Consider the following 17,808-nt stretch of genomic DNA (forward strand, 5'->3'; position numbering starts at 1 on the left):
ATCTCTCACCGAGTGGAGACAAAAATGTCAGAGACCTGAGTATTAGCCTTATGTTCAGTAAATACTCCTTCTTCCCCGAAGTTTGTCCTCTCCAGCAGTTAACTGGGGGGCAGAAGCATCCCTCTGGAAAGACAGGAGTAATCACTGTGCACTCTGCTTTCCCTTTAGGCCATTCTGTTTTCAGGGATGCCACAGGCTCGTGGAGGTTCTTAAATACACCCACCCACCTGTCCACTGGAGCAGCCCAGAAACCCTCTCGTGGGGCACCTTTCATACACCCTGCCCACCCCAAAAAGTCCACTTTAATTGGAAATCTTCCTGCTGCAGAGCCAGGGATTGGGGTACCAACCCTGCTGGATTTTCTGCAAAGCTTCTTGATCCTGATCTTGTAGAAAGTTAAACAGCAAATCAAATTACAACATTTTACTGTTGCATTTCAGGAAGACTTTAGAAATTTACATTTTCCTTCTGTTTTTCTTTTTTCCCCTTCTTTTTTTCCCCTTGCTCTTCACCACTGTGACTTTCTTTGCCTCAGTTCCGTATGGTGGCTGTTGTCTTGTCTAACACCTGTCTAAATGTTGAGGACTTGGCATTTTCACGACATGTAGATGTACTTTAAAACTTCTGTTTCTGAAAGAGCTGCACTTCTTCCCACCAGCAAAGGAGAAGTTGTGCTCTCGACTTCCCTTGCTTTAGTCTGCCAGGAAAGCTGCATCATCCCCTTCTGACACTTCTCCTGCTTGGCATGAATAAAACAACTCCTCTTCTTTGTCCCACAGAGATGTTTTTAATACACTTTGTATGCATGTGCACTTTGAAAAGATCCCGATGGATCAGTGGAGAAAAAAAAATAATTATATTTTAAAAGCTCCCTTCTCCTCCCTGGAATATCAAGTTTTCTACCACGTGTCCTGCCAGCAACTTCACTCCAAGGTGATTAAGAAATGAATTTGGACACATTGTAATTAACGTGTTGGCTTTAGACTCAGGTGGAGGAATACAAACAGCTGAAGGACACGCTCAAAAAAATCCCAAGTTTCCAACAGCCGGAGAAGTTGGAAGGAGGGAATGAGCAGCCCGCGGCACGGGGCCCATCCCCACACAGCCACCTCCCGGAGCACCACAGAGCTGGGGCCGAGCAGCAGCAGCAGGTAAAAGGCTACAGACACCCCAGAAATGGTTCTCACTCAGCAGAAGGTGCTGAATGTCTCAGCAGTGTGTGTTTGACTGTGCACCTTTGTCAGTTCTGGAGGAAAGTGATGAGGAATGGTTTAATTGTTGAGTAGTAGGAAAATCTATTCATAATTAACTTTTTTCACATGACTAAGCCAGTTTTAAGTGTATTTATGTCAGATGTTTTAAGAAGTTGCCCAAAATCTAAGTTTTTTGACTAAGAAATCTAAAATTTTAGCTATCTCAAGTGTTCCAGAAAGCTTTAACAAATTCTGAAGAAATTTTTATAAGGTTCCAGTGGCACATTGAAGTCAGTGTATTTAAAATTGGCACACTAATGTTCAAGCAGAAAATGTGTAATCTAGGAGTTAAGAAAAACCAGTTGTGATTTTGTTTTACAAGAATTCTTGGCCAGCAGAACCTACAGGAAATAAAAATCACAGAATCATTTAGGTTGGAAAAGAACTTTAAGATCTTGGAGTCCAGCTGTGAACCAGTTCTGCCAAAGCCAGCACTAAACTGTGTCTCTAAAATACAAGATTTGCTTTGTAGAATTGTAAGAGTTTTTGTTCCTCTTCAGACAAAATGAGGCTTAACTTACTCTGTGATATAACTGTACAACACCCTGTGTAGCTGTGCAGAGTCACAGACCAGGTAATGACACTGTTTGGCAGGAGTAGCTCATTCCAAACCAGGCATTTGGCCCTCCTGACAACAGCTCTGGGCTGGGGTAAAGGATCCAAGCCTGTCCTTGGCTCTCTTGAAATTGAAATCCATAATGTGTTGTACACACATAATCCTGTGTCTGTTTTGCAGAATGAGAAGCCAGGGGAGAGAGAAGAAATAAATACCCAGGAACAGGACAGGGCTGAGCCTTTCCACGTGCAGGGAAGGGCTCCTGAGGGCCACAATGCCAAGGAGCTGAACATCCAGGAGCAGCAGGAAGCTGGAGAGGATGAGGAGCAGCGGGCAGAGCAGATGGAAGAAGAACGCAAAAAGGAGCTCGAAGAGGAAGAAATGGAGCAGGCAGGGCAGCCTGAGCACCTGGAGGAGGAGCAGGACCAAGCCCCAGAAGAGCATGAATGGAAAAAGCAGGAACAAAAGGAAGAAGAAACCAACATGTTGGGTGATCACTTGCAGTCAGAGGTAGAGAGCTCTTTTCTAACTGATTAAATCTGCAGTTTAAATGGAGGCTTCTCTTATCATTGCTGGCCTTGTATTGCACTCACCTATTTCTAGGTAAAATCCATTTTTTATAGAAAGGTTGGGATTCAGAGCCCTCACTGGTTTTAAGATAAAATTACTGCCATATTTATAGAAAATTTGGGATTCAAAGCACTTGGATGCAATAGGATTCAGGCTCAACTTGAGCACACTTGTACTGCAGTGCTGGCCAGATCTTAATGACCATTAATTCTGCTGATAAAAAGCAACAGATGGGGAAAAAAAAATTTAAAAAAAGAGCAGCAGACTGAATCCTGTCTCCCACTTTAAACCTGAGGCCTGTGGTAGCTGATGAAGAACTCAGCAGGTGAGAGGGAGGCTGGGATGGAGAACTGTCCTGCTTTGGTAATTTGATGCATCTCAGCAAACTGCAGAGTGTTTCCTTGTCAGAGATACCTGCCTCCTGCAAACACACTGCCAGCTCAGTGCTCACTGTCACCTGACAGGGAGTTTTAACTGCCAGACAAACATGACTGAAATAGCCAGGGGAAATCACAGTGCAGCTCTAAATAAAACCAGCAAATCCTGCATTTACATTCTAGATTGCATCTGCAGTGGAACATGTATTTCACTGGTCTCACTTTAGGCTTTGTAAACACTTTCTGTCCTGGCAGATTAATTGTGTAACTCTGGTGGGATGAGAAGCTGTTGCTGAAGAGGTGGAGAGGTGCAGAGGGTCAGAACAGCAGCAATGGGTTAAGCTGTGAAACTGGAGTTAGTTTAAGTTATTGCTGAGTATAAAAAGATGTGCAGTGTCTCACTTAAGGCTAAAAGCAACTCCCACTGAGATTACCAGTTCAATCAATGGAAACCTTTGCTGTCTTATCAGCCATCAAACCTCCTTTTACTGTGTAATAAGTTGGGAGGTTTTATTATTATTTATAGGAAAATCATGGCTTTCCTCAGCCTACAATATCCTCTTTCTTCCCCTTGCCCTCCACAAACACCTCAACACTTCCAGTCTGCGTTCAAAAAAACATTTAAACTTTAAGCAGGGACAAGAAAACTTAAAAATAACTTCACTGTAATTTTGCCTATTGCATGGAGCACCTGCATTTTTTTCCCTCGGGACAGGTTTCTCTGTGCTTGTTTGTGATCACCGAAAGGATGATTAATGTGTGACTAACACATTTCTGTGATAGGTAACGCCAACAAAGAGACAGAAAGCAGCTTATGAGCAGCAGCTGGAGCAGCAGCACCTTGGAGCCCAGAGAGCAGAGGAGGCCAAGCAGCTCCAGCAGCACCAGGAATCCCTGCACCAGCAGAGGCTGCGAGGGCAGCTCCTGAGGCAGCAGCAGCTCCAGGAGAGAGAGCTCCAGCTGCAGAGACAGGCAGAGCAAGGGGAGAAACTCTACAAAAACCGCCTCAGGTTAAATTCTCCTTCACGAGTTTGTCGTGCTCTGGCTTTTATGTTGTCAGCTCTGTTGTGCTCCCTTGTTCCTGAGGGCAGATTTCCAGGGGGTCCTACTGGCTAATTCCTTGAAGAGCTGGAAGTCTGTTCCCTAAAATTCAGAGTCCTGACTTCACTCTTTGCCTGACCTGTATCCATCAGGACTGCAGACTCCACACACAGACACACAAGCACCAAGTCAGTGTAGCAGCACAGGAAAGGCTCTGTTCTGTCAAGCGTATTTCAGGAAAGGTGATGTGAGAAAATACCAGATAATAGAGCATGAAACTGGGGCCTGCTCTGGCAGGTGCTGAGAGAGGCAGAGCTGCAGGTGGGGGAGCAGGTTTATTGGAGCAGAAAACACACTTCTGAAACTGAAATAATGTTTGGTGTTTAATGTTCTCAGCCAACAGGCTCGCTATGATAACATGGACCAGGACATTGTACAAGGGGAGGAAGAGCAAGGGATTCAGGAAGAGGAAGGAGGTAAGAGAGCAGTTCTGTCTCTGCCATGCTCAGGCTCCCTGTGTACTGCCTTGCATGGAAGACTTTAATATTCATTTCATATCCAGATTGGATTCAAGTGAAACATAAACTCGCAATTTAAAACCAGAAGCTCAAATAACCGTGGTTGAACTGACTGACTGAAATAGAGGAATTACCAAAGATCATATCCACATTCCTGAAAGGAAAAGTGTCCTTTTGACTGAGCTGTTATTACAGGGCTCTGTGGATCTTAGTTATGTTCCTGGCTCTGTGTATGGGTCTGTTTGATCTCTAAATTACAGAATCATGGAATGGTTTGGGTTGGAAGGGACTCATCTCATTCCGCACTCCTGCCATGGACAGGGCCTACCTTCCACTAGCCCTGGCTGTTCAATGCCCCATCCAGCCTGGCCTGATCTTTGAATTTCTGTTTCCTATTAGGAGTAAATCAATTCTGTGAGCATGATCTGTTTAGGTAGAGGCTGCCCACTGCTAAAAGCATGTGTGGAGCCTTGACTATAGGAGACTCTTAAAAGGATAACTCTAAACTGCTGTCATACAATAATCACCTAAAAAATTCCTCAGCTTATGAACATGACAACCAGCACCAGGATGAAGGTGAAGATGATGATCAGAATAATGCAAACGAACAGCAAGAAGCACAACATCAGGCAGAAAATCAGCAGGCTGATGAATCAGTGAGTATGAATTAAGATGCTAAGGGTTGCAGTGTTACTGAAGTGAGAATCCACAGGTCTTGTCTGACATAATTGCACCTTAGAGAAATGAGATAAGCAGAGGTCTGCTAGAAAGACAGGCTTGACAGTTGAAAACAACATCTAAAATGTATTTAAAGGTGTCCTTACTCATTTGGGAAGAAATAAAAGGAAAAAGCTTCTGTGTTGGAAGCAAGGTGCCTATTTCTACATTCCTTTTGATGTCCCTTCCTGGTCTTAAAATCAAGAGTCAGACACAGTTAGAAGGGAAAAGGGATTTTACTTTGGTATTTATTTTAAGATCCTTAGGTGCACCACGTCCAGGTTGAATGCACCTCACTGCACACAGCAATGCACACCCCAAAAGATCTGGTGTAACATTATAGGTGTTACTAATTAGCAGATCTATCAAAAATTCCCCAATGAGAGGCTCAAGTGAGCCCCCCTCCCCAAGGAACCTTCCCCTGGATGGTTCTATCTTGGTTTACAGAATGTGTTCTGGAGAGGACCTTGGGGTCTGGGGCACACTGATCCCTAACTACGAAGCTTCTGAAGTGTTGAGTCTCCCAGCTGAACAAACAAGTCCAAGAATGTAGGCAAAAAGCACTGAGAATACAGAAGTTGTAAAAAAGTATAACAGGGGTGTGCTAGTTTGAAAATAAACCACTGAGAGGCACCAAGTCAGAATAACAATTTAATGGAAATTAAAGAAAAGGAAAAAGAAAGTAAAAGAAAACACTGACAGAGCCAAGATACAACCTGAATCCCTATTAGGCAGAGTAGTGGTAGCAGTCTGGTGGAATGGTGGCTGCAATCCTCTGAAGTGGTGATCCTGTAGTAGAAGGGGTCTGCTCTTCCTCAGAAAGTCCAGCGGTGGCTGTGTAGCTCCTGTCCTCTGGAAATCCAGTGGAGCCCGTCCCTTTGATGCTCAGAGTCCCAGTTATATCCATGATGGGATGCTTGGTTCCTCCCTCTGGGTGGAGCATCTCACAATGAGGTAATGAGTCATGAGGCCAGGTGTTGATTAGGCTCGTTAACAGAAGATAGTCCGGAGGGAGTTATCTCTGAGTCATGCAGCAGGACAATGATGGGCCATTAACAGAAAGATAGTCTGGGGGGAGGAGGCAAGGAAAACACTGCCCCACCTGATTTCAACAGCTCATGAGGATGGTAATAGAATACACTTCAACCCAGGACATTATCCACCCCTTATTCTATTACCATCTACATCATCCCAAATCAATACCTTCTTAAACTCTAAACACACATACATATATATATATATATATACAATGAAACCCTACACACCGTTCTCACCTAAGATTAGGTCTCCCTGTGGTACACAACGGGTTTCCCCATCTTTTTGCATTACCCACCAAGTGCAACCAGGTCCTTGAGCAAAGACAATCCCACGGATGGGTTTGCCTTTGCCTGAGGTGGGATTAATCCAAACAGTCTTTCCTAAAATACCTCTCAGGTGTACCACAGGGACTCTATCTCCATCCACTGTGTGCAAGGGTTCAGACTCGGCAGGACCAGCTCGATTGATGGACCCTCGGGTATTGACCATCCAGGTAGCCTTCGCTAAGTTCGCTTCCCAATTTTTGAAGGTCCCCCCACCAAGTGCCTTTAGGGTGGTTTTAAGTAGTCCATTGCAGCGTTCAACCTTTCCGGCAGCTGGTGCATGATAAGGAATGTGATATATCCATTCGATACCGTGTTCTCTGGCCCAGGTGTTGATGAGGCTGTTCTTAAAATGAGTCCCGTTGTCTGACTCGATCCTTTCCGGGGTGCCATGTCTCCACAGGACTTGCTTTTCCAGGCCCAAGATGGTGTTCCGGGCTGTAGCATGAGGCACAGGGTAGGTCTCCAGCCATCCAGTGGTTGCTTCAACCATGGTCAACACGTAGCGCTTGCCTTGGCGAGTTTGGGGAAGGGTGATGTAATCAACTTGCCAGGCTTCCCCATACCTGTACTTTGACCATCGTCCACCGTACCACAGAGGCTTCACCCGCTTGGCCTGTTTGATTGCAGCACAGGTCTCACAACTGTGGATGACCTGTGAGATGCTGTCCATGGTAAGGTCCACCCCTCGGTCACGGGCCCATTGGTATGTTGCATCTCTCCCCTGATGACCAGAGGCATCATGGGCCCAACGAGCTAGGAATAATTCTCCCTTGTGCTGCCAGTCCAGATCCACCTGTGATACTTTCACCTTGGCAGCTCGGTCCACCTGCTCGTTGTTGCGATGTTCTTCATTAGCCCGACTCTTGGGTACGTGCGCATCCACGTGTCGAACCTTCACGGTCAGCTTCTCTACTCGGGCGGCTATGTCCTGCCAAATCTCAGCGGCCCAGATGGGTTTCCCTCTGCGCTGCCAGTTGGCTTTTCTCCAGCGAACCAGCCATCCCCACAGAGCGTTAGCTACCATCCACGAGTCGGTGTAGAGATAAAGCCTCGGCCACTTCTCTCGTTCAGCAATATCCAAAGCCAGCTGGACGGCTTTAAGCTCTGCAACCTGACTCGATCCACCTTGTCCATCGGTAGCTTGTGCAACTTGCCGTGTGGGGCTCCATACTGCAGCTTTCCACTTCCTGTTAGTGCCTACAATTCGGCAGGAACCATCAGTGAAGAGGGCATAACGTCTTTCAGTCTCCGGTAGCTCATTATATGGTGGGGCTTCCTCAGCACGAGTCACTTGCTCTTCCTCTTCTTCAGAAGATAATCCAAAAGTCTCACCTTCAGGCCAGTTTGTTATAATTTCCAGAATCCCAGGGCGATTCGGGTTTCCAATACGGGCACGCTGTGTGATGAGAGCAATCCATTTGCTCCATGTGGTGTCGGTGGCGTGATGCATGGCAGGAACCTTTCCCTTGAACATCCACCCCAGCACTGGTAGTCGGGGTGCCAGGAGGAGTTGTGCCTCTGTGCCGATTACCTCTGAGGCAGCTTGGACTCCTTCATAGGCGGCCAAGATTTCCTTCTCTGTGGGAGTGTAGTTAGCTTCAGATCCTCTGTAGCTTCGGCTCCAGAATCCCAGTGGTCGGCCACGAGTCTCACCAGGCACCTTCTGCCAGAGGCTCCAGGACAGACCATGGCTCCCGGCTGCAGAGTAGAGCACATTCTTCACCTCTGGTCCTGTCCTGACTGGGCCAAGGGCTACCGCATGAGCGATTTCCTGTTTGATCTGGGCGAAGGCTTGCTGCTGTTCAGGGCCCCAGTGGAAATCGTTCTTCTTGCGGGTAACCAGGTAGAGAGGGCTCACAATCTGGCTGTACTCAGGAATGTGCATTCTCCAAAAACCTATGGCGCCTAGGAAAGCTTGTGTTTCCTTCTTACTGGTCGGTGGAGACATCGCAGTGATCTTGTTGACGACCTCGGTGGGAATCTGACGTCGTCCATCTTGCCACTTTACTCCCAGGAACTGGATCTCTTGGGCAGGTCCCTTGACTTTGCTCCTTTTGATGGCAAAGCCAGCTTCCAGGAGAATCTGGATGATTTTCTCTCCTTTCTCAAATACTTCCTTTGCTGTGTTTCCCCACACGATGATGTCGTCGATGTATTGCAGATGTTCTGGGGCCTCACCCTTTTCCAGTGCAGTTTGGATCAGTCCATGGCAAATGGTGGGACTGTGCTTCCACCCCTGGGGCAGTCGGTTCCAGGTGTATTGCACACCCCTCCAAGTGAAAGCAAACTGGGGCCTGCATTCTGCTGCCAAAGGAATGGAGAAGAAGGCGTTGGCAATGTCAATAGTGGAGTACCACTTCGCTGCTTTGGACTCCAGCTCGTACTGAAGTTCCAACATGTCCGGCACAGCAGCGCTCAATGGTGGTGTGACTTCATTCAGGCCACGGTAATCCACTGTCAGTCTCCATTCCCCGTTGGACTTACGCACTGGCCATATAGGGCTGTTGAAAGGTGAATGGGCCTTGCTGACCACCCCTTGGCTCTCCAGTTTACGAATCATCTCATGGACGGGAACCACAGAGTCTCTGTCGGTGCGGTATTGCCGACGGTGTACTGTTGCTGTGGCGATTGGTACCTGTTGTTCTTCAACTCTTAGCAGTCCCACGGCAGACGGGTCATCTGAGAGGCCAGGCAATGTACTCAGTTGTCTGATATCTTCTGTCTCCACAGCAGCTATCCCAAAAGCCCAACGATGTCCTTTTGGGTCCTTGAAATATCCATTTCTGAGATAGTCTATGCCGAGAATGCACGGGGCCTCCGGGCCAGTCACGATGGGGTGTTTCTGCCACTCGTTCCCAGTTAAACTCACTTCAGCTTCCAGTACAGTCAGCTGCTGGGATCCTCCTGTCACCCCACAAATAGAAATGGGTTCTGCTCCCACATACCTTGATGGCATCAGAGTACATTGAGCGCCTGTGTCAATCAAAGCCGTGTATTTTTGTGGGTCAGCTGTGCCAGGCCATCGGACCCACACAGTCCAAAAGACCCGATTATCCCTTTCCTCTACCTGGCTAGAGGCAGGGCCCCTCTATTCCTGGTTCTGGTGCATGTTGCTCCCTTCCGGTGAGTATGTTCCTGAGGTCCCTTCAAGGGGATCAGTCATACTGTCATTCTGGTACCGTCTGGAGTTCTGTGTGCGAGAGACCGGAGCAATGTTGACTCTAGATGCGCTTCTTGTGGTAGTTGTCCCTCTCTTTAGTTCACGTACCCTGGCTGCTAAGGAGGAGGTGGGTTTTCCATGCCACTTACTCATGTCTTCTCCATGTTCCTGAAGGAAAAACCAGAGATTACCTCGTGGCGTGTATCCTCTCTCCCTGGTTGGGGGGCGCCGGCTCCTAATGGCAGAGACTCTTGTTGGTTCTGGCGAGATGTGATAAATCTCTTCCTTAAGCTCCTTTTTCAATTTCTGATGGCCTTCTTCAACCAAGCTCCGGACTTGCTCAGCCAAAAGACTTGTTTCCACGGATGAGACATGGGTGCGAAATGGGGCTGTGACAGTGTCCTCGTAAATCCTCAGCTTGTTCACCAAGACGCCCACCCTGTCCTCGCCTTCCCTCCATTGCAGCGTTGCCAGGTAACGGGAGTATATCTCTGGTCCAAGGCGTGCGAACCTCAACCACATCTGTGATGTGCACTGGACACCATCTGGGCTCTTAGGAAATCTCTCATCTTCTGAGAAAATGATCTCCAGCACAGCCAATTCCCTCAGGCACTGGATACCTTGTTCCATTGTGCTCCATTTTCCTTGGTGTACCTGGAGGTCTTCTTTACAAAGGTACCTGTCCCTGACACTTGTAAGCAGTCGCCGCCAGAGGCTGAGGGTTTCTTGGGTTCTCCCGATCCCCTGGTCAATGACCACATCCCGGGACAGAGATCCCAGTTGCCTGGCCTCACTTCCGTCTAGAATAGTGTCATTGGCTGCAGCGTCCCAGATGCGGAGCAGCCAGGTCAGGATGGACTCATTCGTCTGGCGTGTGAATTCCCTCCGCAGGTCACGCAGCTCACCCAGGGATAGTGACCGAGTGATGATCTCTGGCTCTGCCTCTTCTGCTGGGTGCGAAGGTCCTGCTGCATCCTCGTCAGTCACTATGCGGACTGACTTGCTTTTTGATTTCTTCTTCTGCACGGGGGCAACTGCAATCGGTTTAGGCTGTTCTGGTTCAGTGATGGTTTGCGTGGGGATGCTGACAGTGCCTTTGGTTCCTTTCTCCTCTGTGTCAGTCTGCGTAGACATGGGCGCTGTTGTCTTGCGTCTGGCTTCTTTCTCCTCTGTGTCAGTCTGCGTAGACATGGATGCTGTCGTTTTGCATTTGGTTTCTTTCTCCTCTGTGTCAGTCTGCGTAGAGATGGACACTGTTGCTTTGCGTTTGGTTCCTTTTTCCTTTGTGTCAGTCTGCGTAGACATGGACGCTGTTGTTTTGCATTTGGTTTCTTTCTTCTCTGCGACAGTCTGTGCAGACATGGTGTTTGTTGCTCTGCTCTTCTTCCCTCCCTCATCCTGAGGATGCTGTGCCATAGCTCTGATTCTGAGCATGGTGTACATGGTGCAGGCTGTACAGAGAAGACAAAGCAGAACTGACAGCAAGTTTATGCTATCTTTGACATCCAGAGGGAGTTCAATATTTTCAAAAACTGCTGTGCCTGGCCTGAAAGGCTGGAAGAAACCACTCTCTACTCCTCCCACCAGGGGCTGGGTGCGATTGTTGAGGAGATCCCAGAAATAGGAGCCCAGACTAGGACAGCCAAACAAAATGGAGTATATTTTCCGAATGGCATTCATCGCCTCGCAGGTTATTATGCTATAGACATAATAAACCATTAAAGCAATTCTCATACCAGTCCCTGGTTTTAACAGGAGTAATACTACAGGCAGGTAGTTCCCCATGTGAGGAAAGATATAGAGAGCAAGATACAGTACCCATGCAGACAAGCTGAGCACCATGGTGAATACAAAATTGTAATTCTGACTTTCTCTCAGAGCAGGCCCCACGTTGGGCGCCAAATTATGTGCTAGTTTGAAAATAAACCACTGAGAGGCACCAAGTCAGAATAACAATTTAATGGAAATTAAAGAAAAGGAAAAAGAAAGTAAAAGAAAACACTGACAGAGCCAAGATACAACCTGAATCCCTATTAGGCAGAGTAGTGGTAGCAGTCTGGTGGAATGGTGGCTGCAATCCTCTGAAGTGGTGATCCTGTAGTAGAAGGGGTCTGCTCTTCCTCAGAAAGTCCAGCGGTGGCTGTGTAGCTCCTGTCCTCTGGAAATCCAGTGGAGCCCGTCCCTTTGATGCTCAGAGTCCCAGTTATATCCATGATGGGATGCTTGGTTCCTCCCTCTGGGTGGAGCATCTCACAATGAGGTAATGAGTCATGAGGCCAGGTGTTGATTAGGCTCGTTAACAGAAGATAGTCCGGAGGGAGTTATCTCTGAGTCATGCAGCAGGACAATGATGGGCCATTAACAGAAAGATAGTCTGGGGGGAGGAGGCAAGGAAAACACTGCCCCACCTGATTTCAACAGCTCATGAGGATGGTAATAGAATACACTTCAACCCAGGACAGGGGTATAAAAGAACAGGCAAAAAATCTTCATGGCATCACTTTGATCTGTGCTTTCAGTGGAATAAAGGATTTGGTCTGAGCTGGGACTTGAACAGGTACATTTGACTTCAAAAAATGCCAGCGGTGGCCAGGAAAAATGAGAGGGGATGGTATTTTTCATGCTGTCATTAGTTAAAGGCCAACTCAAGAGTCACTGTAACCAGCTGGAGTCAGTGCAGAGGTGTGAGGTTTTGAAAGAGGAAGTAGGTCAGCACTGAACTGAGCCCTCATATCGACTGCACGGAGATCTGGGGCAGGAGAATCACCCTGAGCCTTCCCCCAAACTCCAGCTTACCTGGTGCTGGGAACATCAGCTGCATCTTCCTTACTCCCCTCCCCTTCAAATTAAGGTGCCCCGTGAGTATTTCTAAGTGATCTTTGACTTGTTGGCTATAAAGATATAAAACTGCTTTTACTAAGTGATAAGCAGACAGAAAATGCTCCTTTTCTGCATGGCAAAGATGAAAAGTGAGTGTTTTCTTTTCTTGTAGACACAGCCAAGGTCAATAGAGCAGGACAGGCTGATAGTGAAGGATCCCATTTGGAGATGTGAGCATTAAACTCTTATCTTTGTTCACATGGCCTTATCAGGCACTGTCAGGTAGCCACTAAACATGAGTTGTTCAGCAGCCTCTGACAGAAGTGCTCAGATTCACTGTGGTTTTAGCAGACAGGTACCTGCACCTCTGTCCCTGCTCACTGCTGAGGTACCTCAGTGACCCCTCATCCTGCAGAGATTCCAGCTGGTGCCAGTGGGGATGGAGCTGGCTCTGACAGCCCATGCTGCTGTTCCTTCAAGGGAAGTGCAGTTGGACCATGAGCTAAAAGTATTTAACACTCACTTCTGTAAATTACAGAAGGCAGCCATGGAAGATGTGAATCCTGCTGATGACCCCAATAATCAGGGAGAAGATGAATTTGAAGAAGCTGGGCAAGAGAGAGAAGAAAACCTCCCTGATGAAAATGAAAAGCACAAGGAAACGGGTCAGAAACAAGGACATCCAGGAATGGAAGAGCACTTGGTGGTGGGTAAAGACAAAGGAGGCACCTCTAGGGCCCCTTCAAGAGATCAAAGCTGCACATTTCAACTGTGTTGGAGCTGTAAACTCCTCCAGGCAGAGAGAGTCTGTATTTTTATGGTATTGGTCTTTAATGGTGTGAATATTCCATTGTCTCCCTGCTTAGTATGGAAAATCTTGCTTTATTCTGTGAAGTGATTTTTCTCATATTCATCCTGCTATTCTTTAATTGAGGGCAATTTTAAATCACAGAGCTGGGCTCTCACTACTGCTAATGAATGCACTCAAACTTCTCCTGCCATTATTGTTACTTCAGCTTTACAGAGAGTTTTAGTTCCAGAACAAGAAGCTTTAATCTTCAGCCCTCTGGTTATTAGGCAAGCTCATAGAACTGAATTTTTATGTGATCTTTGTGCAGATGGCAGGAAATCCTGACCAGCAGGAGGATAATGTGGATGAGCAATACCAGGAAGAGGGAGAAGAGGAGGTAAGAACACAGACCTAGGGCAGGTGTAGGCTCAGGTAGCAGAGCACAGCTCCATTAACACTCAACCTTGGTATTTTTTAGAACTGCAGGATGAACACAAATCACTTTGTCTGACTTTAACAAACCTGGGAAGTCTTTGCCATTACTCTACTGTCCCCTTCTGGATACACTCTGGGTTACTCATGCTCCTGTGCTGCAATCCATTAGTCTTCCATGCCACACAGCATTAATTGTGCAATAATTGAAAAGATTAAGCCTTTCACAACACAAGGAAAATTTCCTGGAAACCTCAAGGTCACAGAAAACCTCATTAATCTCTAATCACACACTGCAGTTCTGAGCAAACTGCTTCCTTGGCCACTTACTTACTCTTTAGCTGTGACTTTGATTTATCTGTGCTCCTCCTGAGCAGTCTGAGCTGCAATTCGTGGGGTTGCTCAGGAAGATGACAGAACATTGAGCTGGAGGAGAGAGGGAGGGAAGGGACTTTCTCCTTCATGTCATGCTCATCGTGCAGGCACCAGCCTGACCCACCCCACAGCCCCTCAGTAGTACCTGATCAATCCCTGGTTCTGCTTCCCACAAAATCCCTTTCAATAAAAGCCCTGGAACTGGCTGCTGTTGCTCCCTCATGGGGAACACTTTGGATTAGCTGGGATGCACTTAGCATTCACCAGTGCAAAACACTGCTGCTTCCATCCGACCAGGCCACTGGGAACTGGGCAGAGCTGGCCTTTGGCAGCTGCTCTTTGGCTTACAGGAAACAATTTATCCACATCTCATAAAGGATGTGCCCACTGTGCTTACTGGAAGTAGGAAAGAGGCAGCAGGGATTGAGTGAGCAATTAAGAGGGACGTGAGATGCTGTAATGGGGATCAGTTTCTTTAGTAGGTTGACTCAAATATTACCCAGTGTTGTTCAGATCTTTCCCAAAGTGATCCTGGTGTGATGGATGCCTCTGGCCCAGCTCACAGGGCACTGTTCGAAGCAGATAAGCACAGCAGCACTTTCCAAAAGGAAATCAAGTTTACTTCAAAACATTTCTCTTTCAAATTTGCACCTAACATGGGAATAGGGGCATGGAACTGAGGGATAGTGCTGTCAGAACAGGAAGGAATGAGAGATCCAAAAGCTGAACATCAGGGACACAGATTCAGCATGACCTGCTCTCTCCAAGGAAGCACTGAAGACATTGTGAGCATTGTATTTAAAAGTTAGATGCTCAGAAGTGACTTTCCTGATTGTTGGGTGGTTATGGTTCTTTTTATCCTCCTTTAACCTCTCCATGCTCTCTTCTCCCCTCTCTAGAATCTTCATTCTGTAAAAACATCACTGTGAAAATGTGCCCTGTTATGCCACAGGCCACTCTTTAAAAGGCAATTAAACCACACAGAACATCTCTTGTGCCTTGTAGGTGCAGGAAGATCTGACTGAAGAGAAGAAGCGAGAGCTGGAGCACAATGCTGAGGAGCCCTATGGGGAAAACGAGGAAAATGTGAGTCCTGTACAAGCCCAGGGCTCAGGACAGGATCAAACCCTGAGCACAACTGATCCTGGCACAGGGATGTGACATAGTAATGTTCTAGATTGCTTTGGATCATACCCCTCAACATTTCATGCTGTCCCAGCTTCCTTTTGCTCACCCCTCCATCTCCATGTCAGTTCTTGCTCCCTGGAGGCCTTGGAAAATCTTTTTTTTCTGTTTCTGCCCATCAGCTCTCACAACTCCAGCTGAAAATCATTTCATTGCCCTAAAATAAGCTATAAGGAAACTGGCACTGAATCTGTGTGTAAGTTTGTTTTGTTTTCCCCAATCAGGCAGATGAAAAGAATAACAGAGGGACAGACCAAGAGCAAGAAATGCAAGAAGACAACAACCAGAAAGAAATTCATGAAGAAAATTATGAGGAGGAAGAGGAGGAGGAGGAGGAGGAGGGCAGAGCTGTTGCAGCAAAAACTCGCAGACGAGGGGAGATGTAGTCCCCCCTTTCATTTTTCCTTTGCCAGTACACAAATTCCTGTTGTAGTTTTTGGTTTTTTTTTTACAAACCAACTTTTTTTAGGGTATTTAATTTCCAAAGAAAAAAACCCCAAAACTTGTGTTTTCCACTTTTTACTTTTCTATTAGATGCTCTCCTGTGTTTATATGAATACAGTATTTTGATACTCTAGATTAGGATTTCTTTTCTATCCAGGCTGTACATAAACAGACATCCTCTAGGTTGAATTTTTTGTAACTCTGGGCACGGCTTAGAGAGGCCATTTTGGATCCACTTTCACCTTGTCCAGGTCTGACAGAATGTTTGGTGTCCTGTCAGGTGCACTCAACACTGAAGGAATATTCCTAGTGCCTAAATCCAGTTGACTTCAGTCACTCCAGCTCGTTGTCTTCCATGGATTTATTCTGACCAAGGGCTGGCTATTCCTTGTAACCTCAAAGACAAGCACGGGCCGAGCTCCTTGCAGGACCAGGCCTTTTCTAGGTGCAGAACAGTTATAAAATATGCAAATTTTACAAGCCTTCAGAATGCAGCCAAGTTACCAGCTGTTAATTTTGGCAGCTGTTTAGATACGGTTCAATTATGCATTTATTTTAACGAGCATTCCCAGGTACTTCAGTTACAGCAGTACCTGGCTGCTCATGCAAATGGGGCTGTGCTGAGATGAGCTGGGAGCTAAAAACCAATTTAGACTTGGAGCTCCATTATGCCAAATCAAAACACTACAGCTGTCACAGGGATGGAGATTTACAGCAGCAGCAATTTCCTTGTCCTAGTTAATACATAGAATATTTGACCAGAACCACAATGCTGTTGCCTCAGTGCCATGTTTTCCTGGAGGGTGTGGTAGCTGAGCTGACACAGTTGGTGCAGGATGTTTAATGAAGGCCTTTACCTTCTTTTCCTTATTTATTAAAAAAAACCTGCTGGAAGGATTTCTGTGTGCCCCAGGGTGAGACTCAGACTCGAGCCAGAGCCCACAGAAGTTGTTTAGCCCAGCAAACATCTCCAGCACTGCATGCTGAAACCTGAGGGGAGGGGGGGGGGAAATGACACAAAAATTGTGCCTTGGTGTGGGCTACTCTGAACATAATCCCAGTGCATGAATTATACAATGTTTGTATTGGTACAGACACTAGTTATTTAATATATGGTAAAGGAGAATGGGAATCTGGATTTCCCAGGCTATGCCCCATTGCTGGAAATGAGGCACAGGGGAGCTCCCCATCAAAGGCTGTGTTAATATATAAAGGGAGAGGGAGTGGGGGTTTTTCCCTTTTTGTTTTTTTATAATGATGCATAGCAATGTTTTTAGTTCAATTTTTTATATGAATGTAATTTAATTCATTTTTCTACTAACTTGATTATATTATGTTTTATAGTTGGTTCCCATTCTTTGCAGTTTTCCTAATTGTCCCAGATCCATTGCTTATGTTTCATAGGAAGATTTTTGTCAGTGAGTATTTTGGGTTTTCTAGTTACCATAAATCAGATTTACCTTATGTATAAAAAAAAAAAAGTTTACATGAGACTGTAAAATGTATAATATGTACATAATCTTCAGAATACAATTATTTTGGTAAATTGGCCTGTATTTTTAATGTCATGGTTGCAGTATTTAATTATTTGAGGCATAATAAAACTTGACTGCAGTCAATAAACCAGAATGTGGTTACTGATCTTTCACAAGCGCGAGGGTTTGTGTTGGTTTTCCTAATGATGTGTTTGGATTCCATTTGAATACAGGAAGCAGGGACAGGCAGGGGATGGGATGGAGCCATGGCAGCATTTTCAGGGACATGGAATATTTTTGTTCATGGATATTCCCACCTCTGTGCCTGACAAGGGTCACTTAGTGCCACACCCAGGGGACCATGGGGTAGTTGAGCTGGTCCTCATTGCCATACGATCCCTGGAATTCAGGGAATGCCCAATGCTTGGCTTTAATGAATTTAATAAATTTCTGTGACCTAAAAACCAAGTGGAGATGGGCTACAGCTCCAGCCCTGGAGCACAGGATGATCAGCAGAGGGAACTGCTGTTTCCCTGCTCACAGAGTGTGATCCCAGCATGATGCTCTGGTTTAGGACTAACGAGAGTGGAAGTCGGAATTCAAAGGGAAAAGTTCCATCACTTTGGGATTCAGCAGTGCCATCAGCCTCCTGTGACCAGGGCTGGCAGGCACTCATCAAAATACTGGAGACAGCTCAGGCAGCAGGGGGAGAGCAGTGGGAAAACTCTGCT

At 46.5% G+C, this 17,808-nt stretch overlaps 1 protein-coding gene across 2 annotated transcripts in view; it reads left to right on the forward strand.

The window, feature by feature from the left end:
- Positions 1 to 17,231, forward strand: part of GOLIM4 (golgi integral membrane protein 4) — a 36,640-nt gene extending 19,409 nt beyond the window's left edge. For both annotated transcript variants that reach the window (XM_069024927.1, XM_069024928.1), the window contains 9 exons: positions 984 to 1,151; positions 1,990 to 2,319; positions 3,540 to 3,766; positions 4,194 to 4,273; positions 4,859 to 4,971; positions 12,915 to 13,082; positions 13,495 to 13,563; positions 14,979 to 15,059; positions 15,383 to 17,231. In XM_069024927.1, coding sequence (XP_068881028.1) covers positions 984 to 1,151; positions 1,990 to 2,319; positions 3,540 to 3,766; positions 4,194 to 4,273; positions 4,859 to 4,971; positions 12,915 to 13,082; positions 13,495 to 13,563; positions 14,979 to 15,059; positions 15,383 to 15,544 — 1,398 coding nt within the window. In that variant the 3' untranslated portion in view covers positions 15,545 to 17,231. The remainder of the gene's footprint in view (positions 1 to 983; positions 1,152 to 1,989; positions 2,320 to 3,539; positions 3,767 to 4,193; positions 4,274 to 4,858; positions 4,972 to 12,914; positions 13,083 to 13,494; positions 13,564 to 14,978; positions 15,060 to 15,382) is intronic.
- Positions 17,232 to 17,808: the final 577 nt, after the last annotated feature.

This window comes from Aphelocoma coerulescens, chromosome 9 (genome assembly GCF_041296385.1).
Source record: "Aphelocoma coerulescens isolate FSJ_1873_10779 chromosome 9, UR_Acoe_1.0, whole genome shotgun sequence".
NCBI classification, from domain to species: domain Eukaryota; kingdom Metazoa; phylum Chordata; class Aves; order Passeriformes; family Corvidae; genus Aphelocoma; species Aphelocoma coerulescens.